This window comes from Merops nubicus, unplaced genomic scaffold (genome assembly GCF_000691845.1).
Source record: "Merops nubicus isolate BGI_N331 unplaced genomic scaffold, ASM69184v1 scaffold17646, whole genome shotgun sequence".
NCBI lineage: Eukaryota > Metazoa > Chordata > Aves > Coraciiformes > Meropidae > Merops > Merops nubicus.
This window is the reverse complement of record NW_008617178.1, coordinates 11,215-30,892: the sequence shown is the minus strand read 5'-3', so window position 1 is coordinate 30,892 and position 19,678 is coordinate 11,215. Positions and strand designations below refer to the sequence as shown.

Below are 19,678 nucleotides of genomic sequence, written 5' to 3'. Positions count from 1 at the left end.
GGGAAAGAGAAGGGTTGGGTTTTTTAAAATCCTTTTTATTCCACCACTTGTTCAAACCCACAGAAGCAAAGCTACATGTACCTATTCTGAGGCTATCAGAAGAACCTGGTCTACTTCCATTCACCAAGAAAACACACTCAAGCTTTTGATGAAGCTGTGACTTCCTCCTCTCAACCCTATTAATCATCCAGCAACGGGCAAGAGGATGTGAGCCAACTCACTTGCAGCACAGCTGGTTTTCCTAAGAAGCATACTGCTGCCTCCAGTCATCCAGAAAAGAAAACAGGCAGAAAGAGCTTGAGTCCTGCCCAAACTTGGCACAGCAATCTGATAACAATTCTGCCATGCCACCAGGCTGATTCAACTGGGAAGACAGACTTTTAAATTATACACGCCCTAATCCCTATATCAATTATTTATGAACCTTGGGAGCCATTTCATATGTTTTGTGTCTGCATAGAGAAAGGAAATAATAATAATAATAAACAGTCCAATAATGCTACAGAATCCAGCAACAAATGTCTGATAGATCTTCCATAATATAGCCAACACTATCTTGTACACATACAGATTTTAGTGTGATTCAGTAAACAGAAAAGAAAATCTTCTACTGCGACTTTGTTGTAAAAAAAATAAACTTTAGAAAAAAAAATCCCACTCCTCTGGGGCATGTTTGCAGTGACAGATTAATGAATGACCTGTCTCCTAGAGAAGAAATAAACATGCCAAATTAATTAAATGTTCCAGTGTTTAGAACAAGTGGAAAAAGGAAAGCTGCAGTCAGAGGAGAAAAAGACATTTACCTTACTTTTGAGATCACATTGGCAGAGCTTGGAAATTATACATAAAAACAAGCATGGTTTTGACAGTATTTATCTACTTAAAATGTAAGAATTGCCACAACAGTGCAGAATTTTCCGATGGACAAATTCCAGTGCTTCACAGAAATCCACTCCTATTTTGAGGCAAAGCTCTTGCTAAGCTCTTTACCTGAAAAAATACTCCTAAAAATATAAGATCCAACATATACTTTTCCCCCTTCCATTTGGTATTATCCCAGATAAGACAGATTACCCCAACTGTACTAAACCCTTTTGCACTTTCTTACCTCACACTTGCTTCAGCAAGTGCTTGCGCATTTGATTGTGTAAAGGCTGGACCCACACATACACTTAACACCTGTGGATGTGCTGGGTATAATCCTGGTCTTCACTTCCCTTCTCCATCTCCATACACTCGCTGTATTTGTCTCACACTTTATCATTCCAAGCATGGTGGATGCTCCAATAATAATGATCCCATTAAACAGAAGCCCACATGTTAAACAGGAAAAACTGACAAGGATGAGACTCAATCCGTATAATCATGGAATGGAGAAAAGGGAGAAGATGTCTACAAGCATTCTCATCCCTAACTGTGCATTTGGAGAATAGTTCACTCTAACACCTTTATGCCTTGTCTCCTACTCTTCTTCATTAAACTCGCCTACAGACAACATCCATATTCAACCTAACTGAGAAAGCTGGTTCTGTTTGGCATTTGGATCTCTAAAACAAAAAAATTGTCTTATTACTCCTTTGCTATTCACTCAGGTTTTCTGTGCATCCTCTGCTGCAATCATTACTCTGTAAACTCTGTAAAAGAGTACTATTTACCAGTAAAGTCCTACTTGTATTTTCATTTATGCAGAAGTTGGAATAATAATAATAAAAAATAATCACAGCATATCCACAGTGCTTATTCCACTTGTAAAAGGACAGTAGGAGCTATGAAATTCAATTATGTTCTATTTTTCAAATTTATTTTTTTTTTCCAAAACTGCTTTGGATCAACCACACAACACAAATGAACTCTCACATGTGCATCCTTCTCATCTCTGAACATCCAGCTGGAAAGTGCAAGTTTTTACCTTTCATTTAGAAGAGCTTCAATTAAAAACATAACACTTGTATTTACTTGTGCACCCTGTATAAACATTTGAAATGGACCACACTATAGTTCTACGACCTCTGCAACAAAGACCATATGTGCCTTAGTTTTGGCTGCTCTAAATTCCCATACATATCCCTGCTGCAGAAAACCTGAAATTTATCTAAGACAGGCTATATCCATCATCAGGTCTCAGCAGAATCTGTTCTGCTGTTCAATACTAACTGGAACTCAGGCTCTTTCTATGTTGTTCAATCAAAGAAAAAAAAAAAAATAACATCTGTATCTCAAAGCCACCATAATCCAAATCAAATAAAATTTCCCTAATACCTCATGGGTTCTTATTGTAATATGCCAGACACACTAATTGGCAGTCACAGTGCAGCAGCATGTTTAATCTATTTTTACAGATTTTAAGATACAGAATGTCTTTGACTTACAAATTAGTTTGGGGCTCACAAGTCTCTCTGTGCCTTATCTTGACATCTGAGATCAAATGAGATGTTCAAATGAACTGTATCAAAACTTAGAGGTCATTTTCCAAGGGGATATCCCTCAACTTGCAAACAATACTTATTCTTTCAGACCCACAGCTTAATATTCTATGTAAGCAATAAAGCTTATCTCAAGGTTTTTTCTAGTGGCTTGATTAGATACCAAATCAGTGAGACAAGCTAGTTTTATTGCTTTCTGCTCCTCAGCAGAGGACAGCAAATATGATCCAGGGATAAGGCACGCTGAACTGGAAATCTTTCCCCATTTTCAAAATAACAATAAGGAACTTGTAGCTTTCTGAAACATCACAGAATCACAGAATGAGCTTGGAAGAGACCTCTGGAGGTCATCCGGTGCAACCCCTGTTCAATCATGACAATCCAGAGCAGGCTACCCAGGACCACTACATCCAGGCAGCATTTGACTATCTCTAAAGATGGAGATTCCACAAGCTCTTAGCAACCTATGCCAATGCTCAGTCATCCTTACAGTAAAAACATTTTTCCTGATGTTCAGAGAGAAACTCCTGTGTTTCTGTTTATGCCCACTGCCTCTTGTACTGTCACAGAGCATCACCGAAAAAAGCTTGGGTCTGTCTACTTCATACCCTTTGTTGAGGTACCTGTAGACACTGATGAAATCCCACCTGCACCTTCTTGTCTCCAGGCTAAACAATCCCAGCTCTCTCAGCATTTACTCATGGGAAAGGTGCACCTTAGTCATCTTCATCACCCTTTACTGGACTCTCTCCAGTAGTTCCATGTCTCTTCCACTGGCGAGCCCAGGACTGAATCCAATACTCCAGGTGTACCATCACCAGCACCTAATAGAGGGTAAGGATCACCCTCCTTGATCTGCTGAAAATACTCCTAATGTAGCCACAGGTACCATTAGTCTTTTTTGTCACAAGTGCATGTTGCTGTCTCATGGTCACCTGGGTGTCCACCAGAACCCCTAGGTCCTTTTCTGCAAAGTTGAAATTTGCTTTTAAAATTATGCAGTCTGTTTTCCCAAATAACTCTTGGTTTACTGAAGATTGACATACCATCTATTGCATGTTCTCAGTCTTCAGAACAGAGAAGCGTTTACGGGTCTTCTTTTAGTATATACCACTGACTTTCCTCTATGGTAGAATAAAAATCTTTCTTAGAATCAAGTTTCTGCTCTGAATACTTGGATTTACAACTGAATTATGTTGTTTTCCAACATCTATTTCAAATTAATTTCTTTCATTGTCCTAACCTGTTTGAAAAGCTGTCCATCATAAAAGTGAAATCAGGAAAACAAAAGGGATGCCAACACAAAGCAAAACATGGCTTTTTTGACTGAATAGTAAAAATATTTCTGAAGACAAGCTACACTGCCTGAGTTGGCATACTATATTAAGCTGGGTATTTTGTATGGGTTTGAGGAGGAGGGAGTGGTTTGGGTCCTTAGGGGATGTTTTTTTTGGCTGGGTTAGTTGCTGTGTTTTTTTAATTGCAGGGAGACAGATTTTCATAACACAGCATGTTTCCATAAACAGGATGAATTCAAAAATACCAACATACAATGATACAAGTATTTTTAACTGCCAGTTCACCATATTGGGGAAAAAAATATTAAAAAAAAAAAAAATTGGGCTCTTGCTACATAGTAGCTAAATTATTAAAGTGAGCACAATAGAGTTGCTAACAATGAAGATATTGACAAGGTGAGAAGGGACATGTCTCCATCTTCTATGCAGCTGCAGACAATGTCATGCCACTCCTCTGGGGGGCTAGTTTTCTGTTTTGACCAGCTCTATCTGGAGATATGGCTGAGTTTGTTCACAGTATGTTTTTTTATTAAAACCAAAGGACAGAAAGCTCTCATCTCAATTGTTTCCAGGGATGGTGCCTGACATTAACTTCAAATCTGCCTGTGGCTATGTATATGTCTGGTGAGGTGGTTACCATCAGCAGAGATGTCCTGCTCACCTTACTGGGGCACTGTGGAACTGTGCCTGTGTTGGCAAGGCCACTACCCTATGCTAGCCTCATTGTCACCTGAGTTTCTCACTTCCCCATTTCTCAATGGATTTTATGCCCCCATCTCCTGGTCGAACAACACATGGGTTAACAGCAAAACACTATGGAACTCTGAAAGTAGAAAAATGTCAGATACTCACACAGTGAAGGAATCAGGGGGAGCTGAGACTCTCCTCAGGTCAGCAGATTGCACTTTATGGATACTACAGGGAGCAGGAAATGAGTGACCAGGAGAAAGGGAGGACACAGTATGGACAGACAAGGAAAAAGGCAGAGGAGAGAGAGAGAGAGAGAAACAGAAGAGAGAGAGAACAGAAGAGAAGGGAAAAAAGAAGGAGAAAAACATAAAACATTTAAATAGAAAGAAAAGGAATGTGTCACATAAAAGTTGAATGAAGAGACATGCAGAGCTCCAAGTTCATACTAGGAAGCCAAGAGCAACAGAAGACATGCAAATGAAGAAAATCATTGCTACATGGCATACAAAAGCTTCCTAAAGACATGAGTGACAAGAACCAATGACAAGCTAGGCACATGGCTACACAAGGAAGGAGAGCCCCAGAATTTGTTCCACAGGCACTGAACAATTTCAAGACAACAGACTTCGGAAGCAGGTCCAAAAATGCAAACAAACATCAAAGCCAAGATCTGAATAGATGGAATAGTCTCCAAAGGTTGGTCAACTTTATTAATTTAAAAAAAAAAAAAAAAAAAAAAACACCTTACTGGAGATATTGTATCCACAATGACAAATTGCTGTGTCCATTCTTATTTCATGTACCTCAGAGAAACATGTATTTTATATATAGTGACTTCCAAGACCGACTCTCTTTTAAGTGTTTATACTCAAATGGTCTGTTTGCTTCACTCAAGTGTATGGAGTATGTTTCATCTATGAGCTCTTCCCTCTTCTTTCTCTTCCATTATGCAGGACATTACTCCTCAACTCAAAGTCAAAGCCAGCAAAAGCAAAATTCCAACTTTTTGAGGTTCAGAAAGTGATCATTAACTGAAACTTACTGAGCAGCATGCTGAACTGTAGAGTCTAATGAGAAAATGACTCCTGGAAAAACTGAACCACAGCTTCTCTTATTCCACAGATTTTGCTTATAGCTTACAAGAATCACAATCTTGACTTGATCACAGAAAACTAAGCTATATGTTGTCTCTTTCACATGTTACCATGATCAATAGTGGAGGATAGCAAGATGAGAACTTAGCTAGCAAGCCTTTCAAGGGAAGGAAAGTAAGAACATAATTCAGTCCTTCGCAGAAAAACTGAGTCTGTTGATCTGGCTGTAGCAAAAAAATTTCTTCTGTTGGTAAAAAAAAAAATTTTTTTTTTTGGTAAAAAAAAAAAAAAAAAAAAAAAAAAAAAAAAGAGAAGAAAAGAAAGACACCTCTTCTTCCACCCAGCCCCACCCACCATCTGCTTAATTCCATAACCAAGTGTGAACAGTATCACCTTATCCTGTGTATTCCTTGTATATAAAAAATTGCTTCTGACTTGAAACATCTTACTGGATTGTTACTTATCTCCATTGCAGAAAATGCATTGTAGGACAAGGAATAAAATAAATTATGCCTGCCTCTTATATATGGACAGTCTCCATTAGAAACAAATTAGAAGCACTGCAACTGTATTTGCCAAGTAATGACTTTCTTCCACTACGCTTCAATAAAATTTTAAAGTTATCAGACCAGTACAAACCACCAACAGATCATCTTCATCTACTCAAGAGCATTCTCATAACCTGCATCCCAGATCAAAACAGCTTAACTTTCCGAAGAGAAATATTAAAAAAAAAATGAATGCTTGAACAATAAGAAGAGAGATGATTTGTTGCAGCAACTAGCCCATCAATAATTCGGGACAACTAATATACTGAGAAGTATGTTTGTAGACAATTCAGCAGTGAAATATCAAATAACAGGATAAAATACTAATTGTCAGGAATTTGCCCAGATATGACAAAATGCAGCACATTATATTTACTTGTTCCCTAATAGCTTGGATGGAGCTTTTCATGCTGCTGCTGTCAACAGGCAAAGGAAGCTTCTGCAGTTCACATAACCCCACAGAAGTGTTAGATTTTTTTTTTTTTCCTAATCTGATTCCACGACAAATTTTTTTTTTTTTTTATCCCCTCATTAGGAGATTAGAAAATGCTAGGATTGTCTGCGCTATCAAAAGTGCTGCTGAATTTTCCCCACACCTTGAAAAAGGCAAATTATTCAGTAACAGATAAAACAAGCACTCTCAACATACAGGAGTTTCTACCTTGAAGATCTCTGTAGAACCACATGAAGCAGTTTATTAGAAGATGCTGGAAGGACAATAGTGGGAAAATGGAGGGAAAACACAGGTCAAGAAAGATCCCTTTTTCTTATACACAAGTGTCTTGTCAGAGTGTCTACAGGTTTTCAAGGAGAACAGCTGCACCCAGGAAGATGGATAACTCTTACAGTCAGAAGAGAATGATGTTTCTAAAGCACTCCTACTCCCAAGTGAGGAATGCATGAAATCTCCGTTCTTCTTACGCAGCTACGTTACATATAGCATCTTCAATTTTAAAATACTATTATTCCCTGGAAACTGAAGTGCATCCACAAGGGAAACAGAAAACTCACTAAGCTGCCTATACCCCCTCTGCTTTAAACCTCCACAACAAAGGAGAACAGAGTGGAACAAAAGCCCAAACAACCCCAAACCAAACCACCACCAACAACAACAACAACAAAATTAAAAAAAAAAAAAACACACAAGCAAACAACAAAAACACCACAACAACCCAGGAAGACACCATAAGACTTTTTCAAATTCAGTCTGCTTATGACACTGGACTAGCTAAAAAGCCAAAGAACACTCCTACTGCTCTCATCTAGCAATGAAATCAAAGCTGACAATAATAGCAACTCTGCATGACTATGATGGGAGATAATTTTTTAATCACTTTCCTGGCAAGGAGCTGAAGTGCTGGGGTTTAAACCTCCAGCCCTGAATGAGGGTTGGCATTGGGAGCATGTCCACAACCAGGCAAGAAAGACCCTCCTGATTGGTTTTCAGCCAGGGTCTGGCCAGCCTTGGGAGAGAACTGGTTAGATCACCACCAGGTACCCCCACCTTCAGCATTAACTTGAAGGCATGGCAAGAAGCCACCTCTATAAGAACTGACTGTTTCAAATGGAGTTGGGAGATCTGCCTACACAGTCGATATTGGAAGGGCTCCCTGACTCCTCATAGCAAGTGAAGTTCCCAGGATGGTAGGGCAAGATCATGAGCTTTTCCTCTGGGAAGCTACTACATGATGGAACTCATTATCTGGCTGATTCCATCCCCCATGGCATAGTTCCTGAACTAACTCACTTCCTTCTTGGTGTCGTGTGCTGTGAGTGAGTGTCTTTTGTTCATTACCTCCAGTGGTTCAGCACCTTGGAACTGTACTGTATGACGTCAGATCAGAGGAAGGGATCTGGCTGTTGGTTTGGCCATGAATACTAATATCCTTCTATGTTGGGCAGGTAATTCCCTGATTGGAGAGACACTCCATAACATTTGCTAGTTCTTGAATGGGACAAGATTCCTGGATTGTGTGAACAATGGGAGGGGCAAGTAGCAGATGCTGAACCTCGTAAGATATTAGATATTCTTTAGAAATTATCTTATTAAAAAGAGGAGAATGTTGTCAGATGAGGATGGATACTGCTGACTGCTTATAAGAAGCATCACCAACTGAAAGAACAATTGTTATCACAGCACTCCCATATGGAGCAGCAATTCAGTGGTTTATGGAATCACATCACAACATTACATTGCCTGAATAAGCTGCTAGCTGATAATCTGTGTATTTCACAGATGTCACCCAAGAAAGCTGAAGTGACAGTTGCCCACCATAACCATAATAGAGGGTAAGTTACTCAGAGAGAGGTTCACTCAGCTGTGATACAAGAGGAGGAGGATGATGACTCCTCAAGTGAGTCTGTAGATGTAAGACCAGTATATAGGCAAAGGGCAGAACTGGATGACAACAGGCACCTGGTGAGAAAAGATGCATTAGAATATTATACACAACAGGAGGTAAATGACATCATTGGTTGATTTAAACAGCCTCCAGGAGAACCCTTACTCTCATGGATGGTGCACCTGTATGATCAGGGAGCATCAGGGGTTATTTTCAATGAGGCAGACTCCAGGAAGTTTGTAACGCTGAGCAAGATGCATTTTGGAACAATGATCAAATGACTAATTTGTTGTCCTTGGCTACAGAGGGATATAGAAATAAATACCCAATGGGGAAGACCTGGCCAGGATTGCACCGGCCGTGTTACACTCTGCGAGACAGAATTCAAGGCACGAAAGAAGAAGGGATGAAATTAGCTGTGTTTGCTGGCCAAGCTGATAACTTAATGCAATTTGCATTCACTGTTTCTATAAGAAATACCATTATTAGATCTGCTCCACCAGCCTATGAACATGTATTGATGACAGTTTTACTTAACAAGACAGGGAACTCCATCAGAGAAGTAACTGATAAACTACAGCAACAATGGGGCCCCCAAGAGACCAAAAGAAATCAAAACACCCAACATCGGTGGGACCCCTGGGAGAATGAAGACCAAGGAACCCGACGTCACTGGACTAGCCAACACAGATTCTCTTGAGGGGAGATGTCTGCGGTTTTGTTAAAGGATGAAGTACCCTGCAGCAAAACTGATGGTGCCAAAACCCAGGAACAATGGAGATTATAGAAGCAGAGAGGGTTACATAAACCCTGCAGAAAAGTGCAGAGGTGGAAGGCGAACAACTGGGAAGCAGTTCAGCTTTCAGCACCTCCTCTGGAAACTCAACAGGACTCCGCATTTGCCCACAGAAAGCTCCCTGCAGATGGATCTGCTGTTCCTGGGAAGAAGGATGATTGGTGGCTGTGTTTTGACCTGTATCCTGTGAAAGAACTCAACAAACTAGTTTGGTATCGCAACTCAGATTGAAATGATGGCAAATCTCTGGTACAGTGGGTGTGGGAGGAGCCACAAATATTCTGGAAAAAAATGGTCATCACAAACAGTGAAAACCTTAGTAGATACCAAAGAGGTCTCTAATTTATGGAAATCCTAAAGAAATTCAAAGGACAAGTTGTGATTATTACAGGCTTGGGAGAAAAACAAATTGAAGCCATGCAAACCCAGATAGAAATGAAGATTGGATACCTCTCAAAATTATTGTAACAGGTTATGATTGTTCCTCTCCCAGTATATATAACAGGAATAGGTATTCTAAAAGGACTTACCTTAACCTCCCTGATGGCTGGTACCAATTTAGATTAAACAACTATATCGTGCCTGGGCAGTTTTAGTAGCAAAATTGAAAATGTCTTCTGTGCAGATTCTGCCTGCAACCAAAGTCGTGCCAATGAAACAGTACAGGATCCCAGGTGGGCGTGAAGAGATTTCTCAGACAATTAAGGATTTATTGGCTGCTGGAGTTTTAAAATCAGCCACTACAGCCTGGAACAACCCAATATAGCCTGTTAAAAAGAGTGATGGGTCATGGAGAATGACTGTAGGTGTCAGGGAACTAAATAGGCACACCCCGCTTCTCATGGCAACTGTACTGAATACTGTCATTTGAATAGAGAGAGTTCAGAAGCATCCTGAAACTTGGTGTGCTGTGGTTGATTTGGCTAATGTGTTTTTTACTATCCAAATTGCAGAGGAACATTAGGATCAATTTTCTTTATGTGGCAGGGGTGGCAGTACACCTTCACTAGACTGTCCTAAAGATAGGGCCATAGTCCAGATATTTGTCATTGAATAGTGGCTGAGCATCTGGATGAAGTAAAACTGCCTCCTCATATGCAAATTAGTACATCATATAGATGACATCCTGATTTAGGGGTGCAATGAAGAGGAATTACAGAAAATACTCAAATTGGTCATGAACCATATGAAACAGAAAGGTTGGGAAATTAATCTTACTGAAATATTGCTAATTGGAGCCTCTGGCAAAAAACAGGAAAAGAAAAAAGTCCCTTTAGGATTTTGGGGAAGAAAATTGCCAGAGGCAGAAAATAAAGGTACTCCCTTTGAGAAAAACAGCTATTAACCTGCTATTGGGCATTGGTAGAAACAGAACAGCTCACAACAGGACATGAAGTGGCTCTTCGCCCTGAAATTCCTATTATGCAGTGGGTTAAAAGTTCTCTGAAAACTCACTAAATTGGGCATGCTCAGGAACTGAACATTGTCAGATGGAAGTGGTATATTCAGGACAGAGCAAAGGTGGGAGCTGGTGGGGTTGCTGCCCTCCACGAGCAAGTAGTTGATGCCCCCATGAAAGATCAAGAAGTAAAACCTGATCTTATAGTCGAACAGGAATCCCCTGTGCAATGGGGAAAGACATTGGATCAGTTAAGGCCTCTTGAAAAGGAACATGCATAGTTTACAGATAGGTCAGCTAAATGTACAAGAGGAAAGTTATTTTGGAAGGCAGCAGCCTATCACCCTCACTCTGGGAAATTTTTAGAGACAACAGGAGAAGGGAGAAGTAGCCAATATGCTAAGGTATATGCAGCATATATGGCTTTAAAACAAGAGAATTTAGGGTAGTGTCATCTATACACCGATTCTGGGTCGGTGGCTAGTGGATTGGCTTCTTGGCTGCCAACATGGGTAGACAAGGACAGTAAAAATCTATTTGAAAGATGTCTGGGGAAAGGAACTCCGGAAGGATATTTGAGAAATAATTCAAAGAACTAAGATGACTGTATTTCATGTTGATGCCCATAGTAATATAAATTCACTAGAGTTACTCCATAACTCAGTCACAATCAGACAAAGATTTCCCAAGCCAGATTGGAGTTCCCTCAAGACAAGGACCACAAAGACCTGGTGAAATGGGCATACCAAAAATGGGTCAATCTTGAGGAGAAGGCCACTTATATGTGGGCCCAAGACCGTGGCATAGTAATGTCACTCCATATGATCAAACCAACAATAGCCCAATGCCCTGTGTAACAGCACACTCAAACATCTGGTGCCAAATATGAAAAGAAAGAAGAAAGAAAGGTGAAAGGAGAACTGGGGAGAGGGAAATTACCAGGACAAATCTGGCAGTTGAACTACATTGGACCTTTACCCCAGGACTGAGGATGTAAGTACATTTGCACAGCAGTAGACACATACTTTGGATATTTGATTGCTCATCCCTGTAGAAAAGCTCCTCATTATAGTACTATCTGTACCATAGGTATAACAATCTTTTACTATGGAATCCCATTACAGAGTCAAACTGATAATAGGTCTTGTTTTTGAAACAAATTTGTCCAACAATATGCTGAGCAGCATAATATTCAGTGGATTTTTCATATACCAAATTATCTACAATCTTCAGGATTGATTGAACAGATGAATAGATTATTAAAGGAGCAGTTAAGAAAGCAAGGAAATAGAAACCTGTCCCGGTGGAGAACTCATCTCACTGATGTGGTGCATACTCTCAACAAGAGACCCCCATCAGTGAGATGTAGACTCCCTTGACATGCATGACTACACCCAATTTGCAGATACAGCCTCTAACAGTGAGTGAAACTTTGACTTACTGGGAAATTGTCCTGGGTGCGACGGCCTCCTACGGGGCCACTCCAGAGGCTGCTGGCCTAGATCTTTATGCATTAGAATTGATAGAAGGCAAAACCAGATGAGAGTTATTAACACTTGGATAGGAATCCGAATTCCCCCAGGTCACTTTGGTCTGATAGCTAATTGCTCAAACTTAGCCCTAAAGGGTTGTAAAGAGAACACAGTTAATGACAAAGTCCGAGTCACTAAGTACACCATGCAGCTGTTTCATGCCTGGAAGCATGAAACTCGGCACTGGGTGAGGTGCTAAGCACTGGGCGAGTGTGGCAACCATCGCCATATAGATATCTGGTGTTATCTGGGTGCCCGGAGGAGCGTGAAACGGGGCGGAGGCCTCGTGGTCCCAGTCTTCCGATGGCTTAGCCCGAAACAGAAGGAGCCTCTACCTCCACCCATGCAGGTGTAAATCAACTGACTTTGCGGCACTAACGTAAGCAATAAGATTGTCCATAGTCATCCCCACCCGCACATACACCCTGGTGATGTAATGTAAAAAACTCAAGTATAAATATCACCCCAATGTCGGCCCCAAAACTGGGACAGGATCGACTCGGAACCATACCGATAACAGGAAGGATTGATGAATTCGCTCCTTCGCCATCCTCCCCACTTGGGACGCTGTGTGGGTAAGCTTATTTACCTCAGCCAACACTGAGAGACAGAGTTTTCCTGCCCGGGTGTATTCGTATTTTTCTCCTCAGGTGCATTTCTGTGCTTCCCTGAGTGTAACCTTGGTTCTTGTCATGACTTTACTGTTTCTTGGTCTATTGTGTTTTCTGTTTGACGAGCTTGTCTATTTCCCAGGCATCTGGGTCTACAGCAGGCAAGTTGTTATTGTTTTGGGGTGTGTGTGTGCATGTATATATCTAGTGTGTTGTTGTTATTAGTAATAAAACTTCAGCTATACCTGTAGCTTTTAATTTTATCACCGACAACCCAAAAGAACCTTTAATGGTTGCTGTAAATAAACAATTACCATTTGCCTTCCGATCTGCATCTGTCGCATATTCGGTGCCAGCCACACAAGACCAGATTTATTCCCCCTCGCCCCTTTTCGCAACAAGGGTGTTCATGTCATGGGAGGAGTGATTGATGCAGGCTATCAAGGAGAAATTAAGGTAATCTTGTCAAATAATGGTGAGCAAGATTTGGTTATTCAACCCCACAATAGAAGAGCACAGTTATTGATATTGCCAGTTTTAATAACAACTGGGAGGAGGTGGAAGAACCACCCCAGGTTACCACCGTATGTGGGGATAAAGGGTTTGGATCCACCAGTTTTCATAATGGAGCAAAAGTATGGGTCCAAGGGCCAAACGGCGTGAACCAGCTGAAGTAATAGCTGCAGGCAAGGATAATACCATCTTAATCATGAAGCCTGGGCAAGAAAAATGGGAACATGTCCCTGCAAACAAGTGCTACTTGCAAGAATGAACTTTATGGTTCAGAATGGTGTAGAACCTTATTTTACAGACTCAGTGCAGAGCCACCAAGTGTGAGGACAACATGTGAAGTATCTCAGTTTCTATGTAATGATGGGCACTATGCTCCCTTTACTATGGAGATGTGATGGTGATAATGGTATCACAAGTACCTGCACAAGGAGAACATGTGCTGAATCTGGCTTTGTGCACATCGATGGGCAGCATGGCCTAACAGCAGTGTGATGAGGATCTGAACGGCAAGGAGGGGTCTGGCAGGGGTGCCCAACTGTGCCAAGTAAATGAAACCAGCTGTGGACCTCAGTCAAGCCAGAGTATCCCTGCGTCCTGGAAATGCAAGGTGTAGAGTGATGGTTTTGCACCTGGTGGTGGTATGAGAGTTGAGGCTCATCCATGTGCCAAAGGACCAGATGAGGTGCTGGGTTAAACCCCCAGCCCTGAATGAGGTTTGGCATAGAAAGCATGTCCACAACCAGGCAAAAAAGACCCTCCTAACTGGTTTTTGCCCAAGGTCTGGCCAGCCTTGGGTGGTAACTGATTAGGAGATCACCACCAGGTGCCCCCACCTTCCATGTTAACTTGGAGGTGGGAAAAGAAGTTAATCACATGAGAGCTGACTCTGATTGCAGTGGAGCTGGGAGGCCTGCCTACACAGTGGATGTGCTTTGTGGGGATTCTGGTTGTCAGAAGGGCTCCCCGACTCCTCATAGCAAGTGGGGTTCTCAGGATGGAGGGGCAAAATCACGAGTCTCTCTCTGGGAAACTACTATGTGATTGGACTAATCATCTGGCTGATTACATCTCCCATGGCTTGGTTCCTGAGTCAGCTCACTCCCTTCTTAACACAAAATGCTGTGAGTGCATTAATTTGTTCATCCCTCCAGTGGTTTGGCACCTTCGAACTGTAGTGTATGATGTAAGATCAGAGGAAGGGATCTGGATGTTAGTTTGCTTGTTAATAATAATATCCTTCTACGTCAGGCAAGCGGTCAACAAGACAAGCTCAAGAGCAGATATCTAACAATTAGGTATAGCCCCAGACCCACTTAGTTATTTCACACATCTAACGTTCAGATGACAGTTATAAGAGAACAGACTATCATGTTCAGTCAAATATATGCCCTTCTGGCAAATTTCAGTGGAGAAGGAAGATATATTCCAGATATCAAGTTAAGAAATGTAGATAAACATATTTAATTGAAAATTTTCTCTGTTGTGAAATACTGCAAATCAGCATCATATTGAATGAATTTCTTACAACGCTAACACACTTCCTGGAGTTTAACCTTTAACATGCCATTTACTTTTTATCACACCAGGACATTCAAATCCTCTCTCTCCTTCCCCTTCAACACTGGAAAGCAAAGTATATACACAGGTATAAATATAAAGATATATACACACCATTTCTGATATGACAAGCTGATATGAGAGTTCCTAACAGATCGTTTGTATTTTCCCAAAACACATGTCTGCAGACAAATACCTAAGCCAACCCAAAGGACTCTGACAGCAACAGTTTACCATAGCTCATAAATCAAGCTAAACCACAAAGAATATCCTCTGGATAACTGGCATATACTATGCATCTATGTTTCCCTACCACAGTTTAAATTCAGATCTCAAAATCCAAACCTAATCAGGCTAATTGTCAGATTGAAATACCAGGAATTTACTTTTTGTTTGCTTTAGCCACCTCTCACTGTAGAAAAAGATGCCCCAGCACTGCTCTCCGGTCGAGCTTGGGTTCTGAAAACAATTGATTTGTTGTGGTTGGGTGAAACTGGGCATCGCTCCCCACAGGCAAACACATGCTATTCTTTACTGCTCAAGAGAGAGGAGTAAGCCTTGTGTATTTTCCAGGAAAATAGGAATTGCACATTACAGATATGGGCTTCTACTGAAACTTAAAGCATTAGTCGCAGTAAGAGAACACAGAGTGCTAAACTGAACAGAACAGGAAGATGTTGAGAGTAACTAGGCAGGCTTTGTTTCCATGAACAGACTGACAAACAGTGGAAGGCAAGAAGTTCTGCATGGTGGGAGTCAAAGTTTGAAGTGAGGCAATATCTTCCATTAGATGATACAGTTGAAAGACACAACCTTTAAAACACATGAAAAATGTGTGCCTGAGATCTTGTCTGTTTTTTCTAGGTAGATGAGTTAATCTCTGGAAAGAGATTACATTTCCCCGTAAACCTTGCTTTGCCGTTGCAGCTACAATAGCAAAATCCTCCCCCGACTGCCCCTGAAAAAGCACTACCTCAGTCATGGATGTTGAATAAAATGTGGATTCTTGACAACTTTAGGCCTTTAGCTCAGTATTTTTGTATAAGGGATGGATTATTTCACTTCACTTTGAGAATGCTTAATGAAAAACCGCAAAGGCAAACAGCAAATGCTAGGTTTAGCAGCAATGAAGACATATATATAAAGTGCAATAATCTGCTCTACAAAATAATCTAAATTATTTTATTGGGTGGCCATTTTCATAGGTCAAAACGTGAATATTTAGGAATTTTCTATTAAAATATCTCCATAGTGCTTACAACTAAGGTTTAATAATGAAAATAAATGTTAGTCCTGTCTGGTTTCTTCTTCACTTGTTCCTGGTTTCCAGTTATCTTAGATTTTTTTCTATTCATCTTTATAATATTCATTTAAGTTTTTATATTGGAGAATGATTCTCTACAAAACATAAGCAGCCCTCTCTGGACCTTTTGGTCCTTCCCCATAAACAGTGCCAAGCAGCATGCTCCCACAACAGAGACTACAAGGTGTCATGAGTAAATCTTCATTGTACCAATTTGTTAAAGGGTATCCAACAGAGCTTAAAAAGCAGATCAATAAAGTTGAGAGAATGAATCAAAAGCATTTCAAGGGCAAATGGCATACATAAGCAGAACTGTCAGAAGCCAAGAGGATCACTGCTGAGCCTGCATAAACCTCTCTAAGTAACTGAAAGATACAACACTTTTCTAAAAGCAAGACAGAGGGTAACTCAGAAGATAATAAAAGAAAATCAGGTTAAGTAGCCTTACAATACAGTAGAAAGGGAGTTCAAAAGGTGTGATTTTTTAATTTTTTTTTTTTTTTAATGTGCACTGCAAGTCTAGTACATGCAAAATCCACAGCTGAATATGCTGCCCCAAACAGGCCTCCTACCATTAGGACATGCACATATCCAACTCACTCATTCAGCAAAGGCATAGATGTCCTCCTCTTGCTCTTCTGCACCATGTTGGCTTGGTTTCTTAAGGAGATACGAATGAGTGAGGGAGCCAAACGACACGGTTCGCCGTCCACTTGCATGGGGATAGACTTGTATGTTAAAAGTGTCACCTCACGGCACTGATGCAGCCTCTCTCCGTGACCACCCACCTGGAGAGCAGCCTGCAAAAGACACAAACAAACAAACAAACAAAAGAGAAAGAAAAGATGCCTCAGAACAGATAGTTGAGGCAGTTAAATACAAAATGCAGTTTTGCTGAGAGCATCAGTAACAGTGTTCCACAGGTAAGGCATTCTAGCAAAGCACAATGAATGCATTTTCACTCAAATATTGCAAAGCAGTAGTTAAAATTTCATGAAGAACAGTGGTAGGCAACAAGCAGGTATCTAACCATATGCATTGCACATCCCATCACTTTGTATACATCAAGCATTGTACACACGCACGCAAATATAGATACACACATGCATGCACAAATCAATGCCTGTGTTAATTCCTAAAGGTTTCAATTTGTTTTGATTGTTTTTTGTGTTTATATTAATAGCAATGCTACTAATTATTTGCTCTTTAAAACAACCACCCTAATCAGCTGCATCTGAGAGAGAAAAGTTATTTCCCTTTCCTGAACAGAATACAGTCTTTAATGTGAATTAGTTAAATTTAAAATCCTTACTATGAAAGATTACACAGCAACCGAACCTCGAGATTAAACAGGTGGAAGAGAGCAAGCAGAAGGATCTTCTTAAAAACAATTAAATATTGTGTTCAAAAATTTATTTCAAATTTGGTTATTTCAAATAAATAAAATAAGGACTATAAAACCTCCAAGCTCTAGGCATACTAATTAAAAGAATACATTTCTGCCCAAATGTGCATGACTATTACATGACTTACCTCTCATCTATCAGATGCAAAAAAAAAGAGATCCTATGCACTACTAACAGACACCATCTTAAACACATCAAGACCCTAATCCTGCTCTGTGCACTTAATATTATGAATCAACATAATACAATCAATTATAACAATACTTCTTATAACGTATTTCGTTTCCTTGGTCTAACAGACCTTCTTGGTAACAGACCAAGCACACCTGGGAGACACATAGAGCAAGTTAAGATTATATTAATACAGTCCAGGGTTACAATGGTTCCTCAGCATCACAAGAAATGTAGATTTGTAGAACCCTCAATTCTGAATGAGGCTTCCTTTAAAGAGAAAGAACAGCTCAAAATGCCCTACTTCTTCAGTCCCAGCTAAAATTATTGCTGGTGAGATCACTGTAGCCACTGCAAGTGTCTAGAGTCACATTACTGGCAAAACCACATAAGCTTCCAACTGAAACTTGCCAGTTGGTACATGCTAAATAAATAGACTTTTGACAACATTTTGAAAAACAATCAAAAATTTTCATGGGTGAAGTAACAAAAGTTTTTTACATAAGGTATACTAGGCTAGCAAACAAAATTTTTCTTACCTAAGGATTATTTCCTTAATCCACATTAGTGTATTAATTTAGTGAAAACAGGCTTGTCCACATTAGTTTTAACCTAGACCACACAGGACATAGTGGCAACAAAAGCTGAGAGTATGGACTGAAGCATGATCTGCAAGAACCTGCCAGGAAGCCCAGATATGTGCCTTCTGCTGGCCACACTAAATTAAGCTGCAGTGCTTTAGATAGATTAATGCTAGCACAAGGATAACTACCAACTCTCTGTCTGCATTTAATCATCCTCTGAAGAGATTGTCACTGTGTTCGACCACTGTGATAGTAGGACACTAGGGTATTTACAGTGAGATTGTTCATGGTGACACAGCTTTACTTCACTTTAAGGACAGCATTGACAGAAAGCATACTGAGGAAATTGTTGGTTGGATTTTCTTCGCCTAGCAGAACAAAAGGAGCAACACTGTTTGTGTCAGAAATACTACCAGATTTTCCAAAGCTCTTACTAATTTTTCACATTTTTAGTGGGCATATGGAAACTGTACAGACATACAATTTTATATAATATTCCATATTTGTTTCCAGTGGCCAGTTAAAAAAAAAAAAAAATAAAATTGGATTTTCATGCCATAGACTGAGAAATACAAAACCTATAAAGAAACAGCAGTAATTATTTGACCAGAGAACATTCCCACAATAAAATCATGCCTGCATGCTATTCTCACTGTAATAATCTTGCCATTCAAATTGGGAGCAATGCACATTCAGATTATCCATATTTTGCAAAGAATATAAATTTGTTGTTAAATAACACTTCTTTTATTAGAAGACTACAATATGTCTCCCTTGTTAAACAGCAGAGCATGCTTTTGCCTTAGCTGAATACCTGGAATCATGGTGGTTCTTCAGTAATGAGGACAACTATGCATTCTGTACAGCTGCCCACAGAATTCATTGTCTGGTATCACCTGCAGTATACTCACCAGTGAGGCCATGGTGAACCCAATGACTTCAATGTAGCCATCATCATGGCGCTGAGGCTCAAAGTCTCTGTGATCTCCAGGATTTCCCCAGGGCATTGTGCCAGCACAATACCTACAGAACGAGGTTTGGAAAGCAAGCTTTGAGAAAACAGTGTGACCTGACTGGTCCTGACTAGTAGCCTGTTCTGCTGTCTTCCAGAAGTATCCAGATACCCCCTCCAGGTTTCAATTCAGGGACAATTAAAATCCATGCTGTCAGCATGGACAAAAGGGAAAACCTGTCTTTTGTTTCCAAGCTGGTACAAAATACCGTCATAATCTATAGCATTTCCTTTGTTAGAGGAAAATGGGGAAACACCAGGAAATAGATAACAGAGCAGCAGCAGCAGCATCTTCTTCTCCCCACTTGCTTTGCTTTCTGCAGGTGAGTTGTTGAGCCAGAAAGCTGCTTAGCCCCTGTTAGGCAGGCGTGGGGTTGCTGGAGCAACTCCAGCCTTGGA

General features: G+C 40.4%; 1 protein-coding gene across 1 annotated transcript in view; it reads right to left on the bottom strand.

Annotated features, from left to right (window-relative positions):
- LOC103775607 (diacylglycerol kinase iota-like) overlaps positions 1-19,678 on the bottom strand; it is a gene marked incomplete at both ends in the record, with an annotated part of 36,230 nt that overhangs the window by 7,666 nt on the left and 8,886 nt on the right. Inside the window, 2 exons of the mRNA XM_008943070.1 lie at positions 16,707-16,906; positions 19,179-19,290. Coding sequence (XP_008941318.1) covers positions 16,707-16,906; positions 19,179-19,290 — 312 coding nt within the window. The remainder of the gene's footprint in view (positions 1-16,706; positions 16,907-19,178; positions 19,291-19,678) is intronic.